General features: G+C 45.4%; 1 protein-coding gene across 4 annotated transcripts in view; it reads right to left on the reverse strand.

The window, feature by feature from the left end:
• Nucleotides 1-13,748: 13,748 nt before the first annotated feature.
• Nucleotides 13,749-26,139, reverse strand: part of LOC135388862 (lachesin-like) — a 200,255-nt gene continuing 187,864 nt past the window's right edge. For all 4 annotated transcript variants that reach the window (XM_064618712.1, XM_064618708.1, XM_064618710.1 and 1 more), the window contains exons 7-9: nt 21,732-21,845; nt 17,315-17,404; nt 13,749-16,718 (exon numbers count right to left, since the gene is read on the reverse strand). In XM_064618712.1, coding sequence (XP_064474782.1) covers nt 16,612-16,718; nt 17,315-17,404; nt 21,732-21,845 — 311 coding nt within the window. In that variant the 3' untranslated portion in view covers nt 13,749-16,611. The remainder of the gene's footprint in view (nt 16,719-17,314; nt 17,405-21,731; nt 21,846-26,139) is intronic.

Below are 26,139 nucleotides of genomic sequence, written 5' to 3' on the forward strand. Positions count from 1 at the left end.
GTGTTTACGAGCAAACGGGTTACACGCAGTTAAATGTTGCTTAGGATAACGGCATTTAGAACTCCGCATTTTAACTCAACACTCCAAGTGAACCAATAAAAAATCGATCAAACGACCGCTGCCGTTTCGATCTTCGATGAAATGTCTTTCGACCAAATCATATGTCGGCACAGTTCCTATAGAAGTCGACCAGGATGCACATTCCCCGAGGCCGTCAGTCGTGACATTGCCCACCTCTGTGAGGCCAACAACGGCGAGACCTTTCATCGTCACCACAGTGAATTAAATTCGCCTACCTGAGGTAGAGCGTGGTTGACAAAACGTGTAAGAGAAAATGTGGCCGATGAACGGATATCAACATGGAACGCCGTCTACTCCATAGCGCCTTAAGCTACATAAACGAGTAAACACAAAAGAAAACGAGTAGTAAAAATAAACTGAAGAAATAACATTAAACCGAATATATGCTAGAGGTTCAACGATAACACCCAGTGAGCTTGAACTAGCGGTGCAGGAAGGAGGATTGACGCTGCACAGCGTCGCAGTCAGGCACTGGCGTCATCGAATGGTTCTGTAGCATTCGCTACAGTCCCACAGTATAAAGTCTGCGTCGTGAAGCGTACATTAGAAGTAGTTTTGGCATGTGCTACAACGTGTCTGTTTTTGCATGTTCTTGCCTGTTTAGGTTCTTTTTTTGGTCTAAATATCTGTCTATTTTCATGGTTTTGGGACGTAAATTTCCGAGTTCTACTTATAAGAGGAAGTAATGTTGTTCTTGAATGCCTAACACGGTGGGCAAACGGAAATGAGTTGAAAACCAATCATCCAAAGAACCAAGCCAGTCATCTTCCAGACCGAAGGTAGAATAACTATAGGAGCGAGAATGTGTAGAGCATGTTGGATGGAGTTACGAAAAAAAAAAATAGTCCCGGAAAAGTTCGTCCCGGAAAAATTGGTCCCTGGTTGCGCGGCGGAAGAAATGGTCCCGCGAGGTTCCGTGCGCCCAAAAATACAGGAGCGTCATTGTGGACATCTGATAAACCGAATCATAGCCAATCAAGTGCTATCATTCGCACTCCTCATTTGTTCGAAATTGGAAGACATGCTTTTTAAAATTAACATTAATCTTAATGAACAATAAATGCTGCACGGCATTTAATGAGGAACATAAAAGCCGTTCCATTTGCTGCACCGCTTGTATTGTACAATTTGCGTCTGTTCTTTCTGTTCCTCTCTTTATTTTGTGGAGTACAGACAATGCGACAAGATCATGAAGCAGTTCTGCAATGTCTGCTACCTTCTCCTAAAAGTGAAAAAAAAAAAATAAATAAATAGAAAGGAAGAGTCGTCTTTCTGCAGAACGAAAATTTAAATCTCAGTTCTTTCTTATTCTCACTGATCAGGCCATATCTTCTGTTTTGTCGACCAACTCGTGGAGTGGTAAAAGTTGTTTGGATTTATGTAAAACGCTAACAACTTGGGACAGCGTCACTGGGAACTTGAACTGGAGAATCGCAGCAAAAATTTTGAAGTAAAAATGGTAGACATCGATGCCAGCGGCGAACTTATAATGGAATATCCTTTCGTGTCATTGAGAAAAAAAGAGGACGCCAAACAAAGAGACGCCAAACAATTTTTAACGTACACATACAAGAAAGCCTCCAGGAGATATATCTGAATCCTTGCATTTGCGTCAGCATTCTATTTTCTGACCACACCAGCTACTGTCGCTGATGCTGAAAGAAGTCTCAGCAAAATGAAACTGACCGATCAAGAATATCCTGCGCTCAATTAACCATAAGAAATGTCAGGCTTTCTGAGTTCGTATAGTCAACCGAAAACATGATTATCATATCTCTGGACTATGACGCATTGATTAACCAACTTGCGAAGAACAAGGCTCGAAAGAAGGGTTTTGCGCAAATGTTCACTGCAGGCCTATGTATGCATAATATAAACCCTATATAAATATCGTATTCCAGCTTCTGCACTGTAAGTGAACCCGGACATATGTTCGGAGGGGACCACGCTCTTTGTTGCTACAGCCCTGGGAACCGAGTGCCTTTCGAGCTAGAATCAAGTCTTTTGTCCTATAGGCTGCCTCCATGTCTATGAAAATAAAGCTCAAATTTAAATCCACAAACGAGAAGGCGCTATTCGTTCTGGCTACATACAAGCAGGACCAAGCTGTTACATAAACTTTAAACTGACACATTAAGCGGCCTTGGTAATCGCCATTCATTCCACCTTTCTCACCCTATGACCTTGTTCCAAATGCGGGAGAGGAAGACCCGGCCTTTGTGGTCGCCCGCCTTTCGGTGCATACGAGCATTCGGATGTTCTGGACGTTTGGTGCTTGTGAGCAGGTTCTCCCCTCTTGCTCATTTCCACCAAACGCTCAAAACCACCAACTTTTTTTCGGTGCATATGAGCGTTCGGAGGTTTTGAGCGTTTGGAGGTTATGAGCATTTGGTGCATATGAGGCACAACCATCACTCCTTCCCAAAGATGGGTACCAATTGTGCTATGGCTATAAAAAACGCGTTTCGACTTCTAGCCTTTTCTTGTCTTTGCTAAGCTTCTGAGAGCCCTAAATTATGACGCAGCCCCTCGTCTGTTTTTTAGGAACCGTTGGTGATCGGTGGCACGAAAACCAGTGTCTTTTCATAACCTCCGATCACCCCCACTTCGGCAGCAGATGTCATCACACGAAAGGGAACGAAGATCACTGATGTAAATTTCGAGTATCAGCTTCTTGTGAAGTGCAATTTCTCATTAATAATGAGTTGAAGGCAAGTGACGGCATGTTTGTTGGCTCCTTTAACTATGCGGCGGTAACGAGAAAGTAACTCGTTACCTGTGAGTAACGAGAACTCGTTACTTTTATATATTGGTAACGAGTAACGTATTTAGTTACTTTTTTCTGAAGTAACGGGTAACGGTATTTAGTTCCTATTTTTTGGTAACGGGCACAAGTCTGGCTGTAGCAACCCTGACGCACGTGACATCGAGGCCTTGGGAGGGGGTTTACCAGCACTGAAGAGATAAACAGGTCGGTTAAGTTAATTATCGGATTTTAGTTAATTAGTCATCGAACACTGATGCGACCGGCTAGGAAAGATGTTCGCCAGGCATATTTGGCATATCTGGGGCTCTCTGGGGCGCACATAAAGGAAAGACATCCATTATATGGACGACACTGTTAACAAGTTCAATGATGAGTACTAGTTGCGGTGAAGGCTACAAGGCGTAAAAGCGGTTTAATGGTGCGGCCACGCAACTCGGCTCATCTTGTAAGAGAATAGAATAGAAATAGAAATAAAAAAAATGGAAACGTAGGTCGCACTGGTGCGACCAGCTGTTCCAGGACGCTTGACGTGTGGAAGCAGTGAATGATTTAAAAGATTATATCAGCACGTATGTCCTTGAGGTAGGTCGTCAGGCAACACAGCGCAGGTCTTGTAAGAGACGAACGTTAACTCGCTTTATTCCTCGTTTTCTTTCGAAAAAATGTGAGCTTGTTGGAGATGGTATCTGCAGTACACTAGTTTCCGGTACTTTAATTACGCAGGTTCTGTTTGAGAATTCCGCCAAACTAAATGATCGGCTGGCCTCACTAAACGAACTTTCACAAATTCAAACAAAGAGCAAGCTGAGGCCCAGGTGCAGGCACTTTATCAATGCGGAATAACTAATGAAGTGTTGCGGTGAAAACATCCGATGCACAAGGGCTTGCTTTGAGTACCAATTTTAACCGCAATTTACACCACGGAAGGGTTGCCGTTTCCATTGTCGTTTCATTGGGAACAGCTGGTCGACCTACGTCGTGCCCCAGCTACCTCAGCGTTGTGGGATCCACCTCAATTTTACATGTCCGCTAATATGGAGGCTGTTCAAAACAGAGCCGCCAGGATTATAGTTGGTGATTTCTCACGTTCGTCTCCAGTTACCGCAATTAAACGAGAACTGTTCGGAATATTTTATGAACATAATTATCGAATTACACAAGTAACTGCAAAGATCACACTTTGTTTTTCACGAATACTATAACAACGTAAATGTTTTACGTGCAACAACAAGAGCAACAACATAGATGAACGGATGATGAAGATGATGTGGTATGTTTCCCTGCGTGGAGTGCAGGACCATACCCCGCTCCAAAAAGGTTCACCCTATTCCAGAAAGGATGAAGAGGGAAGGAAAACAAAAGAAACCCCTACAGTTCTTGAAGGAGGCCGGTGGCCCTCAGAAAGGAAGGAATGAAGGAAGTATGTCAAAGTGATAAACATATGTACACTCTACCATTCGTATGTACACATATCGGGCAAAATTCGACTGAGAAATTGACAAGAGCTTGAGCTTCCTGACATCGATAAACGACGTTTGCTTGCGAGGATATCACTCTTTCATAGGTTTATTCATAATGTTCCCCCTGGTATTTCTCCTATAACTCGAGCTACTGTAATTTTTCCACGGTTTGACCACCGATTTAAAGTACAACGCTGTCGACAAACATGTTTTTTTAATCATTCTTCTGCAGGACATCCATCGATTGGAGCGGTCTTCCCTCAGAATTAGCTTGCGTAACTCATCATCCATCGTTTCGTAATCGCATATTTCACTTCATAGGCATCCATTAAGTTCCATATCTATATGTGTGAATTTGGAGATATTGTTTTCATATTGATGTGTTTTTGGAAATATTTTTCCTTTCTATATATTCTTTTCATATTGATGATTTTTCCTTTTCTACATCTTGCTTTCATATTGATGCGTTTTTGGAGATATTTTTCATTTCTATATATTGTTCTCATATTGATGAGTTTTTTGGAGATGTTTTCTTTTAGCTGCGCAATTTCATGCACTTTTCTTGTTTCCAAATATTGTATTTGGTATTCTTTATGTTAAGTGTGTGCGTGTATGTGTATACCACTTGTTTATATTATTCCACTCACCCATGTAATGTCTCTTGATCTTTTGGGTATCCTGCAAAAATAAAGATGTCTGCTTCTCCACCTAGTGCCTGGACGGTACTCACTGACAGCAAAGTGGCCCTAGCTATCCTGGTATCTTAATCTGTCGAGATAGTCTGCGACATGCATTCCATGATCCTCGTAATATACAATGAACTCTTGTCCTCGGGCCACACTGTGTGGTTTCAATGGGTTCCGAGCCATGTCGGCCTCCACGGCAATACTCGCGCTGACGCCGAGGCGAAACGTGCCCATGCGTTAGAGTCGATTGGTGGTACACAAACCTCGACATCCGCCTGCCAACTGCAGCTACGACGCTTCCTTACTGTCAGCACGAATCGGTTAGTCAAGGCCGTTGCCAGGACCAATCCCTTCTTGGGGTCTATTGACGCAGCGATGGAGTACATAATCTGCAGTCGTGACTCAAGGAGGAAAGAATCTGTCATCCATCTGCTCCGCCTCAACGTCGCCCGCACTCCGTCACTGCTGTTCAAACTGGACCAGCTATCCACACCCCTACCTGCAACGCTGAGACAGACATTCGGCACGTTCTTGTCGACTGACGCCGTTAGAAGCCCCTCCGCGACAAGCTCAAGTCTCGCCTGACCAGCCTCGGATACTCCATCTCTCTCTCAACACTACTTGACACACGCTGCGCTGGTATAACCGCGACGCTTCTCCACTACATGCGTGATACCGGTCTCCTCAGCAGTCTGTGACATCGTGGGTGGGGCGGCGGAAGACCTCTGACTCCGCATCGGCTTACCCTAACTACCCCAGGAACTTGACTACCCACTAAGGAATTATTTAACAAGGAATAGCAAGCTGTCCCTTCTGGCTGACTTTTCCTGTCAAAATAAATCCACCTCCCCACCATATCCATTTTAATGGAAAAATTGCACAAGATCTCTTGTACACTAAATAGGTGCAGGTACAGTCTTCCAACAAATGTTAAATTAATGTAATATAAGAGTATTTTCTATTCCCAACTTTGTTACTGCACGCTAGTGCGCAACAGGAAAGTCCCATCAACACAATATCGACGTCATACATAGAACGATTTTACGCACAATTGAGGGATTAGGTTACAGAGACCATGCCGAATTTTTGTTTAATAAATATGAAACCCTAAAGATTGGTTCCTTATATCAATGTGAATTGTTGCATTTTGACAAGAAAATGGTCAGCGAATGAAATTTCAGAGATGTTCATTATGTCTTTTTTCTTTCTGTCATTCAACTTGTCACTTGTTGCTTATTTTCACCTTCAGAGCGTGTCAGCTTTTTAAATTAATAATTAATAATTCTGTGTCCTGATTTGTTCAAAACAAGGGGAGGCGCCTATCTGGGGCATGCATAATGTGTCCCAGATTGGCGCCTCCTCCTATTTTCAACAAATTAGGACACAGAATGATATTGTGGATAGGATACCTAGCAGATAATAAGGAACATACCTCCGTGCTGTGCACCTGCCATGTGACAACTGGCCGGCGCGTTTACTGCGTAGTCGTCATCATGATGGCGTCCACAGAGGGCGCTACAGGGCTCCCCCCTCCAGAGCCGTGTATTAAAAGGGAGTCTGGCCATTAATGGGTCATGCCTATACCTGAAGCTCCACCCACTTTTTCAGGTTTCCGACCAATGAAGTCTTGAGATATGGGGCGCTATCAATCAGCCTATCCTCACTATTTACCCCCTATCCAACATGGGCAGCGCCATTTTGGGTGGCAAGTGGATTGGATGGGATTGAAATGGATACCTCTCGCAATCTGCAAAAGTAGTGGATTGTTGGTGCAAATTTGATAAGCGCCACCTAGGGAGCGTAAGGCGCGTCGGGAATTGTCGTCTGCTTCCGTCGTTGTACCGCTGCCGGCAGAACCACCTGCTGGGACACATTCTGTTGTCGGTATGATTTTTAAACAAATCTACATGAATAGTTGGAATATAAGAGGCAAGGATGTTTATATCCATGAAATCCAGCTGTTAAAAATAAGATTGTACAGCACAGCGCCGTTTTTGTTATGATTTCTTCGTGATCGCCGTGTTCACTAGGCCTAACACCGGCGACAAAACGTATTATTTTCATTTAGATATCGATGGATGAGCATAAGTTGAAACTGATTTCCGAGAAATTTATATTAGGATGTACATTTGCAGCGTAAAATCAGGTTAGTCTGTGGCAATTTTTTGTCACGAAATCCCCGCTTCACTGTGTTTGTTTTCGTCGCCATTTTGGGTGGCAGTGTGGTGTTATGGCGACCCCCTTGGTAAAAAGCAAACCAATCAGAGGAGCGAAACTGTGATTGACAGGTAGAGCCTCTTTTTCTGACTCCTCCCAATGGCCAGACTCCCTTTTAAATTTTAATATACGGCTCTGCCCCCCTCTAGAGCGTCGCCCGGCTGGAGACGGTCGGAAGAAAGGGACCATATCACAGCCCTTCGGGCTATGTGGGCTTCGGGCTTCAGTGTGGCTGAAGAAGCGGGAAGGTCCAAGTAGGTGTTAGAGGGGATGACGGAGGAGATGTACGCTGGCTTCACGCGATCCAGCGCTACCGTGTCGTGTTTGCCACTGAGGTCGACGACGACGGTCTTGGGGGTGCGGGAGAGCACAGGGTACGGTCCGGAGTAGTGTGGCGTAAGGGGTGGCTTGGCGCGGTCGGTTCTGATGAACACGTGCGAAGCGTTCTTGAGGTCCTGGCTGACGAAAACGGTTCGCCGCGTCGGCATGCGCGGCGCAACCGGGGTGATGGAGCGGAACAAGTCATGGAGCTTGTCGATGTACGCGGTGTGGGATGGATGGGGCTCGGCGGGGCTGGGGGTGAGAAAATTCGGGGGTGAGAAAAAAAAAGGGGGGATTCCAACCCGCGTCACCGCCTAGTCTCGGCGTAGAAAGCGGCCATCCAAACAACTATGTCACGAGAGCTGGTAAGCCTGTCAACTGAACGTTCAAATAAGGCATCGTGCTTACATTTCGTTCACTTTCGTTCACTTCGTTCTTCACATTTTAAGGAGGGGACTAGGTTGCTGGCGCAACTACAGCTCCAAGCCCCCCCCCCCCCTGGTTGCCCCCCCAATTACTCCCCAGTTTAGTCCCCTGTCTGTAAAATATGCGCCTCAGCACTGCATTTGGTCCCTAAAGTTGGCGAAAGCTCCCGTGCGTTTAGTCGCGGAAGGGACTAATAGTCGTTGGAATTCATCTTGTGCTCAAAAGGGCTAAAATTACTTCTTTTTTTGTTCTTATAGTGCACAAGCTGCGCCAACAGTATAACTTCTAGGTCGTGCTGAAGACTGGGTGGTGGTGGGTTCGAACCCTACCTTCGGCTGTGCTGTCTGAAGTTTTCCCTGGGTTTTCCGAAGATTTTCCAGAAGGAATGTCGGCACAGTTACCCCTGAAGTCGGCCCAGGACATGTACTAAACCCCCTGTCACCCACTCCTTCCTGCTGTCCTCTCTCCATCTGTCCGCATCTGTACGCCGCACATAGCCACAGTTGCTTTGCAGCGCTAACACGGAATCAAAAAAGAAAAGTATAACTTCTAACTCCATAACCATTTAAGGTACAAGGAAAAGACACATGTAACGAAGTACTCGAAAAACAAATAATATGACACGTTGCTCGCAACAAGATTCAGCATCCGGTTAGATAATACCAATCAAACAAAGAAACGTGCCAGATGTGACAGGGCAACTAAAAAAGAAACGTGACCTGCCGCTTGAGATTCCAGAGCAATTCCAGCTATTTCCACGTCTCTCCTCCGGGCAGTGTGAAGAGCCTCCCCGGCTAAGAGATACATTCCGCACGGTACGCTTTCTATATTTTCCTCGCCGACTCGTCATTTCTAACCAATATATCGCATTAGGGTTATAACTCGCTGACGCGTCCGATTCGACGCTGGCAAAAATTTCATCTCCGATTCTCGCCTCGCGCGTCATCAATTCGGCTCAACTCTTGTCTGGATGGATTCTTCCTGTCTTTTTTATTCTTTTTATTAACGTAGGCGTCTATGTTTTGTAGATTATATAAATAGAAAAAAAGGAAGGGTGAAGATATGTAGGAGACGATTGGGTGATTCCGACCACTTGTTCCATTTGCCGTTATTGCAAACTTGTCGTACTGCGAGAGACTTTATAGTGTTTAGTACAGTTTCAGAACATTTAATGCAATACCGGCAGCGATAACGGATGTTGTCTGGAACAGCATAACTATGAAATAGAGGCGTACAGTGCTGAAGAATTCTTCTGATAATGTGCATCCGGCTATTCGTTACGGCAGAGACATTAAAAGAACTAGTGACGTCCGAAAGCTGTTGAGCTCGAGACTAACGTAGCGAACAGAAATACCTGAGTCTCTCTCGCTTGTACATATTAGTGGAGTAATACATTCCTTCGACTAACGTCTGATATATACGAGGTCACCTTGTCTAGAAAGCAAACCTGCACATCGATATTCGCAGTATCTCAGTATGTTAACGGTTCGTTTGTTTACGAAGCACACCATAAGCTCGGCCTCCAAAGCCGCATATAAAACAAGGCGTATCGCATACCATCTGTCACCGACACGTTTTCGAGTGAATTATGCACAGAGGTCACGGCGAAAGGCATAGCACGTTAAATGGTTGAACAGCTGCAAGAAGCGTTTGGGGACAAATCGTAATATACATGCCTACTTAAGCAGTGGTAATTAGCAGGGCAGTCATCCTGACTGACTCGAGCAGCAAAAAAACAAGAAACAAAAACATACGAATACATCGTGTAACAGCATACTGTCACACTGGTTCAGTGGATCGTATACTAATCTCGTCGCGCAGAAATCTGCCTGCAGTGGATTTCCTCATATGTTGGAATCAGCGGCAATCAGTTGGAATCGGTTGGAATCCCGACGCCGCTTCAGAATACGGTGCTGGTCGCTTTGAGACCATTGATAACATCCCGGAATACTAGAGATGAGGTTAGATCATCGACTGCATCTCCATATGAGACGATTCCCAATAAATATTCAAGGCACACTCACAGGTTGAGAACGTGGGTGCTGGGGGATATATGTTTATGGTAATAAAAAAAAAAGAGGGAAAGGTTAGCCTGCGCTACGGCGGCTTGCTATTCCCAGCAAACAAAGAAACAAAGAAAGGAAAGAAAAAGAACAGGAACTGTACAATTGCCTTTGTCACCTGACTATGTTGTGTGGGGCCTAGCAGCGTAGCTAGGGAAAAGTGCGAAATCCTGAGGCGAGCGATACGCGACGGTAGGAGAAGACGATGTTGGCGGTAACGGGTGCAGTGGAAGAGCAGGTGCGCAATGTCTCCTTCGACATGACACGTGGGGCAGTTGGGTGACGAAAGGTGGCACATCTTAAAGAGGAGCAGTGGAGTCCGGGCCAGATTGAGTCGAAGCCTGTGGAGCAAGGACTCTTCCTCCCTGGGGTAGCAGCCTACCAGTGTATGCGCTATCGTAGCGTCAATCGAGCGCAGAAAAGTTCGTCCTTACAGCGTCTTGGAAAAAGGCCTGAGAGCTATTCGTGCAGTATCGGCGAATGGCTAGCCGAGAGACGGACGGTGCAAGCGGAACGGAAGTGACAGACCTAGCAGCACGAGCACACCTGGCCGCAGAATCGGCGAGGGCATTCCCCGAGATACCAACGTGGCCTGGAATCAACTGGAACCACACACTGTGGCCTAGAGTTGACAGCATGGCGTGCAGGCAAAGGATATCCGTGTAGATGTCGTTGATAACTTTGGGCGAATACGACGCCAGGGCCTCCAAGGCTGACTTACTATCCGAAAGAATAGTCCACGCTCTTGGTGTCGACGAAGAGATGTACCGCAGTGCATATAATATAGCAAAGGCGTATGCTCCGGTTGATGGCAGCACGGGCAGGAGCTTGAAACCGCGCTCGTATGCCTCCTCAGGAATATAAAAAGCCCATGATGATCCATCTGATGCCACCGTGCCCTCAGTGTAAATCTCCGTTCGATTCGAGTGGAGGGGGTGGAGACGTTGTAGCGTTAGTTGACATGCCACAACAGCTGGGACATGGCTCTTTTTCGGAAGACCAGGAAAAGATGTGTGCACGGGGCAAACATGAGGTTCACAGCGGCTCCGTACATGAGACCAAGGTATGCGATGGTGGGATTTGGCTTTGTAGGCGCAGAACAGCTTGGCCGTATGCAGAAGCAGGGCAATGCTGCGTAACATCACGAAGGCGGTGACATAGGTGCCGTACAAGATAGCGTATGTAAGGTTGGAAGGCTAACGTCTCCCGGAGGATAAGCGCGGAAGGAACCGGCGCTTTGGCGATACAGAGGAGGTTTCCATGGTCTTTGGGACTCTCAAGCAAGTGCGTAGGCTACGTGCTTGAAGATGCCTTCCTTGAAGGTGGAAACATCGTGCAACACAGGCAAGCAGCCGCGTAAAGTGCCCATAATAAGAGAGTTGTGCACTTGGAGGAGGTCGGTGCAAGAAGGACCCCAAGAGGACCCACAGATGCGGCGTAGCACGTTAATGTAAAAGCCTGTGGTGGCACAGAGGGCAGTAATCTGTCGAGACCATGTTCGTCCCCGATCAATAATGACGCCAGGCACTTGCGCCAGGGAACAAACGGCAGTCTTGATCTTGTTAAGAAGAGGGGTTAGCTACAGAATGAGCGCCGCGTGAATGCCATGCCATGGCCATGGTTTTGGTTGGCGATACCGATAGCCCTCGATCAGCGAGGTATGACACAGTAGCGTACAAAGCAGATTGCAGCGGGCGTTGTACGGTATCCCGCTACACAGCAGAAGTGCACATGAAAATATCATCCGCATATATATGGTGATGTGAATATGGTTAGGCAGTTGAAGGGGCAGGTACGGCCATGATGACATTGAACAAGGGAGGGCTCAGAACACTGCCCTGCGGAACGCCGCGGGGCACAGGGTATGTGGACCTATCGCCCTGTCGTTTACGGACAAACAAGGATCTATCCGAAAGAAAATCGCGTAACCATGAGAGTGTGCAGCCACCCAGCCCGTCAGTGAAGCGATGAAACTACAATGCTGTGAAGAACACTGTCGTAGGCTTTTGTGACGTCAAGAAAGAGTGCAGCACTGAGGACTCGTTCAGACTTCGCTTGCTGCACAGAGAAAACGAGGGCTATCATATTATCGATAGCTGATCTTCCTTGGCGGAACCCGTCCGTTACCTCAGGGTAGAATTGTGTGGCTTCGAAGTACCAGTTCACCATGCTCTCCATAACCTTCCCAACTCAACTGGTGAGAGTGTGCGGGCGTTGGCCAGGCTTCAAGAGAGGCACTACCATAGCAAGCTTCCAATCATCTGGGACTACTCCATCTCGCAGGCAAAGGTTGTATCATCAGCAATGTGCTACGGGCACATTGGGAGAGATTCTGGAATGCTTTGTAGGAAATGCTATTACGCCCAGGAAAAGTATGAGAGGGGGATATCCGAAGCGCAGTGTCTAACTCGTGGATGGAGGAGGAATCGTCCAGAGAGGTATCTTGCGAAGTGTCCAGGACAGCCGCGATAGCAAGAGCCGACGAACCCGCTGACAGTGGTATGGCAGTCCAGGTCCTTGTGGTGAGGAGGGCACAACGGTCGTTCACAACCTGGCGTTCTGAACCTGCGGTGGCAATTGCAAGGGCTTGAAACAGGTGCCGCTGGGCCACAGGTGTCGAAAGCCCCTTAATCAGGTTCCATATTTTTGATAGCGGTGTGCGCGGAGACAGAGAGGTTGCAAAACGGCGTCAGCGAGCAGCGGCAAGTTTGACCAAGTGACGGTGTATGAGTTTCTGTATTCGTCGAGCTTCAACAAGGTGGCAGCGAAGACCGTGCGGCGAGCCTTCCGTTCAGCACTGCGACGGACAGTACGCAATCACCAGCGCTCACCAACTTGCTGCTCACAAAGGAGGCTCCGTGGATGACGCAATTTGCACGAACTGTCGTCAACTTGAGAACATTGAACACATTCTAAGGCACCTGCTGCGAGTATAATGGCGCGGAGGCAAAAAAAGAAGAAGGAAAAAACAGCTCGCAAAGTGCAAAGCAGGATACCCTGAATGATATCGTGCTCCTCTGAGCTCCCTCTTAGAGAGAATCACGATTGAATCTTGTAAGTTTCTTTCGTCACAAAGGGTACCTTTGGGTACCTTTATGACGTGGGTACCTTTATGGGTACCTTCATGACGGGGTACCTTCATGGGTACCATCATGACGGGGTACCTTCATGGGTACCTTCATCACATGGGTACCTTTATGACGTGTTAGGTTGACTTTTTTTACTCTCTCATAGACTGAACTAGCTCGCACCTGTGCTGGTGAGTCATCGACCGTCAACGCAGGCAAGCTGTTTACATCATTACCAAGAGACACCCAAGGGAAAAAGAAAGGAGTGATGACACTCATTTAGCAGACGGTTGCTTAAGGCAAGATACGTGACAAACGACATTGATTCGAAAGTGTAGGTTAGCAGAGGAGCGGAAAGTTGTTCGAAGAAAATAATGGATGGGAGAGGGCGTTATGTGCACACGAGGTATGCACGACTAAATCGTCAGTTATCCTTTAATTTTTTGAAATACTGTATTTTACATCTTAATAAGCGTTCTCGTAGGGTGGTTGGACGATCCTTAGCCAGTCTTCATATTTAATCGTTGCTGTATAGCTTCTGTACAACACCAATTGTTTCTCGTCGTAGTACAATAAAACATTGATAATTGCATCACGAAATCGCGTTTCTTCTTTTCTTCTGCTTTTTTTTTATGGTAGGAAATCCAACACACGAGATATGCATAAAAGATGAAGCTTTTATTCTCTCATATGACACATGTTTGGCACTTGATTCAAGGATGCAATGTGCGCGTTCTTTATAACACTCGCAGCAGAAAGACTTACCCATTAAGTATGCACATCTTGAAAATGATGATCAGTATACATAATATGCAAGAGTATGACAGTGCCAGAAACATTGGCACCTACAGAACAGTCCACGCTTTTCAGTGCTGGTGAAACGGCATGGATTCTAGAGAGACGCTATAAGATTCCTTCTAGACGGTAATCATATGTTCGATATTGTTCGCTACAGTTTGTAACGCTTGCATCGCCCGCTGTGGCTCTGCAGTCGCACTTGTTCACTCTAGTACAGTTTCGCTGTATTTACACTGGCAAAGGCAGCAAGTCAGTATTGAGTCGCATTGGCATGCCGACTGATGCCATTCTTAGCTATCGTTACTTCGGGCTGGACAGAGTAATCAAGCATTAGAAAAGCGCGGCCATGGACAGAACAGCAAAGGGCAGCATTGACGCAGCAGTCAATAACCCTATAAATCTGGATTCACACGTGCGTTCATTGAGGCGTTGCTGCGACGTCCGAGACGCCTCCCAGCCGATTTTCAATAAGGCGGTGGCGGTGTACGTCTTGGCGTCTCGGCGTACATCTTATCCACCTACACGACTACCATCCCCTCGAAATGCGGCTGAAAAACGCCTCGCGAACGCCGCAACGGGTCTCCGGCAACGGATGTGTGAATCCAACTGAAGTCGTTTTCTCCGAGGTACGACATTTAACGTGATGTAAGCTCCTCTGTAAAAGCATGCCCGTCTCAAGCCTTCGTCGTTCCGGAGCAGATTTCAATAAACAATAAACAGCCGAATCAGTACAGCGAATGAAATTTTATGTGTACCAGCACGCAAAGGGTTCAACATGACGCAATGGGCAACGTTATACAGAGAAGAGGACATCGCACAAAGCGACGGTTTGATCAAAAGGACAAAAGGTCTGCGGGGACACATATTGAGTTTGCAGACTAAGTTTCTTTATAAGAATGTTCTGTTGGGCCAAGAGAGCTTGAGTTCAGTCTGCCTCTATGTGTTTACGCGCGACGTCTATTATTTGGCACTGTAATCTGTAATAGTCTCGTGTAACCCTTAGAAAAGCTCTAAAAACCTCGAGAACAGAACGATTTCGGAGCGATTCACAAGGAAATGGGTGAGGGTAGAAAATGCAATGTACAAACGAAACTACGTGAATATGCTTGTAGCAGTCAGGTTTTTTACCTTCACAGAAATAAAACAGCTTTTGTGGGTGTCAGACAACACAGTCAAGTGCGTGTGTGGCTCTATAATTACCCATAATACAGTTCGTAAAATTATACACATTATTTCATATCGGCGCACGAATTTAATATGTATCTCAGTCTCAAGGAAGTCTACTCTGAACTATTTTTATAACTATTACGTGAGCCTTAAGATTTTTTTGCCACCAGAAGTCACTACGGTATTGATTACGCTTGGTTTAATGAAGTATATCTTCCCATGCGCATTTCCATAAATATGTTAAAAATATGCTGTCTATTTGAGTACTATGTGCTGAGTAGCGAATTACAGCAGTTCACACCAATGCCACTGCGGCATATCATCATTTGACGTAATGTCTCGGTAGTATGGAAACACCTGTGAATACTCAGCGGTTCAAACTTACTAATACGGGACGGTCTCTTGTTGTGATAGCAGAGACACCAAAGCAAAGTGACTTGTTATTTAGCAGGCACTCGAATCACAGTGCCAGTAAGCAATAAGCATTTCTAGGTTAAGATTACTTTTTCAGTGACGTAAGAACGCGTTCCAACTTGTTCATCACGTGTACCTCTAAATTGTGACATCATTTTCTACGCACCAACTCGACTAGAAATGCGGTGCGACTCAGTGTCGTGCTTGTAAGACAGCGAGTTCAGATACTAGGTGTGCTCCCGATCAGGATCCAAAGAGGAAGAGCATGATTCCCTGAACAAGACTACAAGCGTAAACCAATGAGAGTGTGGCTTCATGCTGAGTCAGATTTTTGTTCTCTTAAAAGTTACGTTTCGTATTCTGACCATTATGTGCAAAAAGATTCATATAAGGTTCCGAATACAAGATTTCCATAGCATAGATGTGTATTCTCGTTTTATACTGAAAAGAACAAGTCCACAATGCATGTTATAAAAAAATATAACTGCTTCCGCAAGCAAACTCAGTGTCATAAGTTTCGAAACGGAAGCAAGTATTCTCGTCAACGAAAAAAAAAGTTACCGGTTCACATTAATCAGTACCTCTGGACGTGCTCTTACTGCAAACACTGTTTTCAGGTAGCGTGAGGCGGCCATGTGTAGGTTTTGGTGTCCGGAAGGTCTTTCGTGACATAATAAACCCATTAAAATCCATGTAAAAATAGCGATGGATATTCGATTGTAACATCAATTGTGTGACCACTAAGTATCTCTTCGCTTTTAAGATAAACGCGACAGAAGGTACAATTTGACCAACCGCACGCCCATTAGTCAGTAAGCATTCCTCGAAGGTTGGTGCGCCTTAAATTAAACGGCCCAAACGTTTGCAAACCAAATACCGTGCTTCGCACTGTCACGTTGCACTTTCTTTGAGCAAGTTTATCGTCATTAGTGTGAAATTAAAGCAGACATGGACATATTTTTTCTTTCCTTTCGTCTGCACGAGAGTTCGTGAAGAAGTCTTGACGTCGCACACCTCACAAGGTCATCTGGTGCTGAAGTGTCCGAGGGCGCAGAGCACACGCAGTCACAACTGTCACAATTATCGCCACTACCACAGTCAGTTCACTCGATGTTGCGTTCCCAGTGTTGCGCGCGTCGCAGGTCACGTCGAGAGGAAGGTTAGTATCACTTGGGATGCTGCGGCAATTAGTAAGTAGTAAGATAGGGCAGTCAGTGATGTAGTACCGCTGCTGCGACTCGTGTGCGCTTCTGCAGAGAGGAAGAAGTTAAACGGGGTTACTATTGTGAGAAGAAAGTTAGTCGAGCAAGGATAGGTTAGGCAGGGGTAGGCAGGGGTAGGCAGGGCTAGGTAGGACTAGGTAGGGATAGGTGGGGTTAGGTAGGGTTAGGTAGGGTTAAGTTAGGTGCAAAAAGATATAGTTTAGTGTGGAGTAATGTGGTGTAATTAGGCAACGTGCAGTTAAGTAAAACAGGAAGTTAACGTGCAGGAGAACGGAAACAATTTGAACCATAGGTTATATGCAGCTGTAGTGTGTAAGACATGATATCGTTTAATCAAAGAAAGATACATCCTGATATCATGTGTTTTGTGTGTTTGTTGTAGGGTCGTATATTGCTAATAGCCTCATTGTGCCATAGCTGAAGTATTACTCCAGTTCTAGTCCACTAGACAAGCATCAAATGGCGACAAGAGTGCAAGACTACCACCATTATCAGCATAAACGTACATGCGGCCGGTTGACATCCTTACAGTAAATATTTATCACGATGATCTCTGGGGAAAAGAAACACAAAGGGCCTTTTGTATTTGGCAAACAGAGATAATGATAACTGCCAGTACTCACCGTCCAGTTTGATAACTGCTGGAGTGTAAGGAGGCCTCTGACCGTGAGACCCGGACACTTCAGATACTTCTTCTGGCCGTGTTGTTGGATCTGTGGGGGAATCAAACAGGGTTGGCTTAACTGAAGTATCCGGGCAAGAAATGTACACTTCGATTGTCTCTATGAAAGACTGTGCTAAGAGATAGCCGCAGCAAGCATGAAGACCATATTCGCCCCATTCTGAGTTATACAAGCACGTGGCAGACATTTAACTACTAAGGGTCGCTATGAAAGGCTCGCAGCTTGTTTTGGAACACCAATGCTAGAGTGAAGAGATTCTCTCTCGGCCTGAGGCCGTTCGTTGCTTCACTTCTTGATCAACTGAAGAGTATTCGGTGGTTCTTCTCCCATAGCGCCTCTATTAACAGCTTTTAATACCACTATCACGTACATGAATTACATTACGTACTAAACAGGAATTACATTGTAGATAAAATCGCTAAAACCAGTGCTAAAAACGCTAAGAACGAAACTGAACGGACACACATGTGTTTATCATGTTTGACCAACGGGCCGAAATTGGTACTTTATTCAAGTACATTGTAGAATTACGAAATGTAATTGCAATAACCGACCACATGTGCACACTTTTTCCTGCATTTTTTGCAAGGTAAAGCTGACAGGTATTGATGCGTGTCCTATTTAAGACTGGAGTATATTAAAAACCACGTTGAGAAACTGGGTTAGAAAGCCACGACCTCATGGCGATTAACGTTTGCTCACTTTTTACGTTTTTTTTACATTCTTACGTTTTCTTTTTGTTTTTTTAAACATCTGGCAGTCATCCAGGTATAGCATATAACCCTATTATTCAAATGAGCGGCAGAGACATATTTTTGTACCATGTTGTCTATTAATTTTGTCCAAGTAAAGCTTGAATCGTCTAGTTATTTCTTGGTCATACACTCACCTAATAGGTGGTATCCCCTCTTACGCGGAACACGAATACCTATATCCGCAACAAGCAAAGCGACGCAGGAGAATATTGCACCGTCATTACAGGTTACTTCGTGGTTCCAGGTGGTTGCTTCATGACCAGAGTCGGCATGCCGTTACGATGCCTGAAGGTCCGAAAAGACATCCGCGTGGCAATCCAAAAACCCGTAATAAAATCCCGCATGCCGACATGTTGTTTAGCTGACCTTTCCTCCTTCTTTTCCCCCCTTTGTTCTAATTAATATACCCCCCCCCCCCACCCACACGCGCACCCATGAACACAAGTTTTTACAACAGGACATGACAAAACTGCCTCTTGTCTCAGGAGCAAACTGAACGGCCCCAATGTGGACCCAAATTTGCCATTAGTCTGTTTCCTGTCCGCATGACGTAATAATGAAGCTGATTGTTGAATCCACATATTCAATGATGGAGCTGTTGGCCTACATTAATTTTTTTGGTGCGTGAGTTTGGGGTCAAACATTGGCGGAGTACATGTGCAGTGATTCCAGGTTACTGTTTTACGGTTTTCTCATCTGAGAAGAAGCTTCAGTGCCATTTTTTCAATGTTGTGAGAAAAAGAGTAAAAGCGTTGGTTGTAAAGTGAGCTTCCCCACATGCATGCTGCGTTTGTGGTGGAGCACGCTTTAGGGTGAGCGACTGTGAGGTATAGGTGTTCGTAAAGCCGCATAGACGATGGCAAGCTGTCGGACGAACTCCATGATGAGGAAAGCGATCAGGATGGTATCTGTTAACGAGCTCTGATGGAAAAGTGTAACGAGACAGTCACATTCTACTGCCACAGCAGAAAAGGCAAGATAACAAGGATGCAACCACGATAAGAGAGATAAGATGCCTATCGGGACTTCTATGCCATCGCTAATAGCCATCGCTTTCCATGTAGTATAGGTGTTGTACTCAATCACAGGACACTGCATTACGCAACTGGGATTTTATGCAGAAAGGTTGGTAAAAAACTGTCAATGACACCAAGGTATACAATCAAAACTTGTAGTATAGTTGTTCTTTATCAGTGGTTCTTTGTCATTATGTGTCATGTGCTGTATGATATAGTGTATGTTATCAGCATGCACATCAGCATTGTTATTTTTATCAACATCAGCATCTTAATTGGCGTCGACTTGATGCCGATAATCGTTCAAGCAAGCGGCAGTTATGTAGTTGCAAATGGCTCACAAGTATTGCACGGCAATATTATCAGAATATGAAAATCAATGCAGCCGGAAAGCTGGAATATGCTTGTATTTTCAATGCGAAACTTCTCTATATAGCTAAAGCTGGTTGGCCACAAAACGAGCGCATGCATGGCATACAGAACGTTTGTAGTAATGAGTGGCTCCGCATGTTCAGTAGTGCGTCTTTTTGGTCATCGCGCCTAAATAATATCAAATCGCGCTTTAGCAGATGAGAATGGTCATGCTGGGCTAGTGCCTTGCAATTATAGCCGTCATACAAAATTACTGGACGAAAAATACACGGTACGAAACACTTAAAGGTCATCATTATCAACGAAGTTAATATTCTCAAGGGATTCATTCGCTTGCTACACAGCATAATAAGTGCCAGGCAAAGCTAGAAAGAGGGATGGTGACAGGGATTCATTAGAAATGGAAAAGCTTGCAGTCAAGTAATATAGCAACGAAGGTGAAAGTAGACCAAATTCACAAAAAAATAAAATAAAAAATAACTCCGTAGACAGGATCTCTGGTGTGTGCATTGGATGGATAAGACAGTCGACTGCATGGTATAATGAACGTGCTGATGAACTAGCCAAATATGGAGAGACCAGCCGTGCATTGTGCCCTGATTTAAACTTGCCGTTTGCTAACCTTCTCAACCTCATGAAGAAAGTTGTTAGTGTTCATATCAAGCAGCAAGAATTCTCGAGTAGGTGGTGGTACAATGCGAATACACATATTTCTCTGCTGTGACACCATCATACGAGGTTGATAATGCGCTGTGAATCGTTGTAGGGACGCTTAAGAGCCAAACTCCACATTTTATTTTCATTTGCGTGAAGGACGAAAGTGAGCTATACCAAGCTAGCAATCTACAAGGTCAGTCAAAGGGATAGGTCGGCAAGCTTTGAGAGCGCCTGTACATTCTGATGCGCTCTACACCGAATCCCAAGAACAAGGCGAATGTTCTCTATGAATAATCAGCGGAACAAGAACGAAGAACTTACGTTTCATATCAACAAAATCTATCCCGAGCATTGGAAGAGAATTAGCTCTTGACATCCAGGATGGAAAATAACCACAACGGGACAGCTATTTTCACCGATGGATCAGCGACAGTAGTTGGGTCTGCATCTGGCTTTGTTATCGCCGAACACAACAGGGAAGCAATGACACGGCCGCCCACAAAGCATCCTCAACAACGGCAGGACCAGTCGCCATACTACTCGCTCTTCAATACGTGGTTGCATATCCGTCTGCAGCGCAATGGGTATAGTGATTCAAAGGCTGGACTACAATATCATTCCTACGTAATGGGTGTATGGTACATGCAGTCCACGACATCCTGACTCTGTACATGCAATTCAGGAATGCTGCCATGACATCATAGTTCAATGGGACTCCTGGACATAGGCATACGGGGGAATGAAGAGCCTGATGAAGTAGCGGCCCTAGCACATCTGTCCTCATCAAAGCATCTAGTGCTATACGCCAAAGCAGATGTGCAAGACATATTGAGGTCTCTTACACAGATTATGACTAGACAGCAATGGCTACAAGGCGACGGGAATTCCTCGTTACTCCATCTAGTAGACCCGGAACCGAAATTTAGAGTTCCGTCCACGTTACCTCGGTCTATCCAGACGCTCTTGCGCAGGTTCTGTCTGAACGTGCCATACGGGCGCCAATTCGTCCATAAAACTGGTAAGGCTGATTCAGCGAACTGTATACCTTGTGCAACGGCGGAGGACACTCAGCACATTCTCGTGCGCTACTCTAGATACACATCTCAAAGGGCCACCATGAAATCTGCTCTCGACCGACTGGACAAACGCAACTGTGACTTCGTAAAAGTTCTGGGTCCTTGGTCAGCTGACAAGAGGGATGCTGCCTTGTCAGCACTTGTGACATTTATTCGGAGCAGTGCGTTGGAGTCTGTCTATGGGGACTGTGTTATTCATTGTGCGCCACGTTAACCGGTGGTTTGGCCCTTGGCCGATATTTATCGCGAAAGCGGCGGGTTTTTATTTTTTATTTTTGGGCGGGGGGGGGGGGGGTCTGTTTACGGGAGTAGCTGAATTTATCGTGTGATGAATTCAATCTCTCCCTATTATTTTGTTCGCCAACACCAACATCCATATCAGCTCTTGACATTGTCAGTGTTGACTTCTTAAGGGTCAGGGCTTTCGAACTTTTCAAAGTTGCCACTGTGTCTACTTTCCATTAAGCAGAGAATCACTGACCTCTGTCTTCGGGCCTGGGTAAAGTGTTCCTCAGGTGTCCGTTCCTTAGTTTCTCCGACTTTGCTCGAAACGCCTCTGGAGAATGTGACGTGGAAGACGAACTCGCCGGGATCTCTGAAGAAACACAACAAGAGTTTTTGTTTGTTTTTGCGCTCACTGAGAAAGGAAAGTCCAAAGCTAAAACTACTGGGCGAGACAAACAAACGGACCGTGCTGAGAATGTCTATCACTTCACGCTCTCATGGCGACGGTGCAACGGTGAAAACGTGTTCCAGGAGCAATATTTGGGATGACACAAGGAAACGTGGCGCATGGAAGAAAATTTGTGTTGCTTCAGAACTGCTGGTATGGGACGCTAGGAACGTTACAGAAGCTGCAAGAATGATATGTCACTGCAGATAGCTGGCAATATTCGAACTGCTATGGCAAAGCTAGAACTCCATCTATAAATCGCTCGAGACACCATATCCAGCAATACATAACGGGGGAAAATGCAAAAAAAAAAAAAAAAAAAAAAAGTGTACAACGTTGTACGCGACCAAATGAAAAAAAAAGAAAAGTAAAATCACAACGCCGCTTAGTAACAATCGGCTATATTAAAAGTTACTGTAATAAATACTTCACAAATTCAGGTAATGCATCTAAAGTAATGTGCAGGATATAGTGAAGAAGAGTAACGGTAAATCAATTATATGACAAATGAATGAGTAGTGTGAGTTCATGCATAGTAGATTTACGACGCTCCGGTTTATGCGTATACTATAACTTTATAGTGATTATTTAAAGTATTATAGAGTGATTATCTAATCGTTGGGACCATACGACAAAGGTGTAAGAAGGTGAGGTTGCATATGAAGACAGTGCAGGAGTCTTGGCATACTGCAGGCAACGCGTTGTCATGTGGAGTCAACGAAGTCATATTATAACGACGACGACGACGACCACAGGCATGTCACGGGCCCTAGCACGGGCATTTTATCGTCATTAAACCATTGCCATCATGACGCTGTGCTGCTCGTATCATTTGGTGGAGGCGCTGGTTCGCCCCGACGGAACTTCTGCTGCCGTGACTATCGGCAACCCCATGCCCCGACCTGCCGATCGACCTATTAGACCCGAGATGACCAGATGCCCCAGCCCCGACGAGAACCGACGCCCGCGACAGCGGCTTACCGTGACGCCTCGGCGCCCGCCCTCGGTACACTGGCCTTCCGCGAGCAGCACAGCGTCCATCATCGTGCCACGTCGCCACCATCCTTCACGTCGTCTTCACCCTCCACGTTGTCGTCACCCCTTCACTACACTAGATGCTTCACTTCACTCACGTCATCACCGTCGTCGCGTCACCAGACTTCGTGTCACCAGACCGTGTCCGGAGGATCAAGCCTCCAAAGGGGGACAGTGTGACGACGACGACGACAGGCATGTCACGGGCCATAGCACAGGCATTCTATCATAGTTAAACCATTGCAATCATGACGCTGTGCCGCTCGTATCAATAGGATCCGTACTGTCGAATGTGTGTACTCGCAAAACAATCCGCAGCTGCATCAATCAACGCAAACGTATAATGCTACGCTATCAGACAAAGTGTCGTACACAGGTACGAAAACAGATTACAGCGGAAGATGATATGCACTGGGGTGTTGTGGGATAGTGGCTCTCTCTCTCTCTCCTTTCCTAGCTTAAGGTTGCAGGTTTAAGAAAAAATAAAATGAAGAGAATAAAATAAAATAAATATAACAAATAAGAAACATATTCTTAGACTTAAGAAAAATAAAAGGTATCTCTCAATTCCTGCCTCTCCACTTGTATTCTCCGCTAATAGACCTCGCCCTTTTTGTAAACATATGACGTTATAGTGTTCGACAGCGCAACCCATTTGGCATAGTTGAACTACGCTCGAAACTACAGGGGGCGAGCCAGGTCGTGCCCGAAAGCCTTGAGGGGATTACGATCCTACTTCTGTCCTACTTTTCTTTTGAATAGGAGGCAGCGAACAAGTGTCCATTCGCGGAACCCAGCCCTCCCCTTCAGATTTGTTTCGGTTTCAGTCTGTCTACCAACGTCATGATGACGTTTCTGGGGTAGAGGTCTATTGACTACGACCTTGTTGCCTCACCTCGTGTACCGTCCAGAGCCGTTATGACTATACCGCGCTGTACCGTTATGACGCATGCGTTAGACGCCTAATTGCTCTGGAGGAGCCTGCACAAAGCTGGGGGCGGGCTGTATTTTGTAGTAACATCATCATCATCATCATCACCATAATCGCACACCTATGACGCGCTTTGCCAAAACCATGACCATGACCATAGCAAGCCGGATCTTTGCCTGGCTAACCTTTCTTTTCTTTTTTTCTTAATAAACATATCCCCCCCCCCCCCCCATGACGTTGACATTTTTTCGCCTTGTTCGTCATTTACGTCATCCCTTTTTAACATTAATGCGCATTCACATTAACCAGTAGCATTCCTACACTTTCCCTTGGTTTGCTTTGTATTCTTCAGGGTTTGTTTCGCTTCTGCCATGTTTAGTCTGACTTTGATCATGTTGGTGCACCATCCGGTAGACCACACGGTTGTTGATGGGCACACACGTGCCCACATACGTGAGGCCGACAACGGCAAGCCCTATCACCACACCACCACCACCTGTTGATGGGCACCTTTCAAATTAAATTATTATTATTATAACCTACACAGTCAAGGTGACGCATCACTTAGATAATATTTATTACTTCTTACAGCGTGCATGCAACACGCTGTCCTGCACTGTAAGAAAATAAATGACCAATTTTAGTCATTTTCGGGACAAGACGCAGTGCCAAAGCATCACTCCCATTCACAACTAAATGCATGGAAATGTCTGTGAACTTTAGGGACTATATCCAGTGCAGGACTTCAGGGGCGAGGGTGCAATCTAGGAGACTAGAAGTCGCAATTGCTCTCCAGGTATTTATTATTTTATTAATTTATACATTTATTCTTATTGTTTATTATATATATATATTTTTTTGCTTAGAATGTATCTTATCTTTCAGAACCAACGTTTGTAAGACCTCCTGAAGTCGTTGTAGTACTTGTCGTTTTTCATAGTAAACCAAGAATTTCATAGTAAATACGGGGTGCCGTGTGATGAGCTTTCATCGCACGTTAAAGAACCCTCAGGTGGGCAAAAGCAATCCACAGACCGACCGCTGTGGCGTCGCTCATGATCTCAGTTGTCTCGCGACGTAAACACCCAATTATTATTATTATTATCATAGTAAATATGTGGTAACTTAATGTTGATGTAATAACTGTGAGAGAATACAGTTGCATGCCATCCTTCCGACAATCCATCGTTTGTTTGAATCCTTGACGGCGAGAAAAACGAGCGTAGAAAAAAAGAAAAAAAAAAGAAAAGAACGACTACGTAAAACAGCTACCTCGTAAAGAGAGAGACAGGAAAACAACAACTTTACTTTACTTTGAGATGACGAATGGGTGTTTCATCGCCAGCAGCGATACGATACCCTATGATGGTGGTGATGCGAGGAATGAAATAATGAACCCCTTCACAATAAGACCACAGGAAAATAAACGAACGTTCTTAGTTGAAATTGGAGCGGAGACCATAAACCACAGCGCGCAGTCTTGCGTACACCGACGCATATTTCTGCGGAATGCATCCGCTCCCCTAGGAAATTTTAATTACGAACGGAGTTTACATCAGTTAGACAAGATTAAAGTGCCTGGCTCGGCATAGCAGCATAGCGTAGGTTTATTGTTGTTGCGTCAGCTGCTTACTCTCCGACGTTGTTTCCAGCTCGTGTTCTATGTAATCCCTCAGTGATGCATGGTACGTATTAACGAAGGCACGTGCTCACTAAACTAGAAGTACCTCCACCCCCCTCCCATCCCACGAGATCCTCAACTTCAGGTATAAGCAAAATGGGTATCCCAGTAATCTTTATGACGTTAATGCGCTGCAAGATTTATCTCCGTTTTTCGTCTTCGTTGAATCTACCGTCTCTAGTGAATTACCAGTAAGAAAGAACGAAAATAACGGCGCGAGCATTTCTTCTTCCCTTTTTCCTTTTCTTTTTTTTTTTGCGACCTCCTGACTATAACGTACGGTTATGGTTAGCGGCTTGGTTCTCGTATGTTTACCGTCATGCCTGAGGCAGTTATCTTGTTTGTATCGGGGTTATTTTCTGAGATTTGGCATCTCACGCAACGCGTCTTGGGCTGTGAGTTACGCTCCGGGAAAAGCAGCGTTGCGGTTTGAGGGGCGACCATCAGTTAATGAACTGTGTTTTGGTTTGAACAAAGCCGAGCTCACAAGGCCGAGACTCGTTCTCTTATTCATCACTTTCGCTTCTTATGTATAAAGTAAAGTAAAAAAAGAGAAGAAGAAAGATTGC

This window comes from Ornithodoros turicata, chromosome 3 (genome assembly GCF_037126465.1).
Source record: "Ornithodoros turicata isolate Travis chromosome 3, ASM3712646v1, whole genome shotgun sequence".
In the NCBI taxonomy this organism is placed as follows: domain Eukaryota; kingdom Metazoa; phylum Arthropoda; class Arachnida; order Ixodida; family Argasidae; genus Ornithodoros; species Ornithodoros turicata.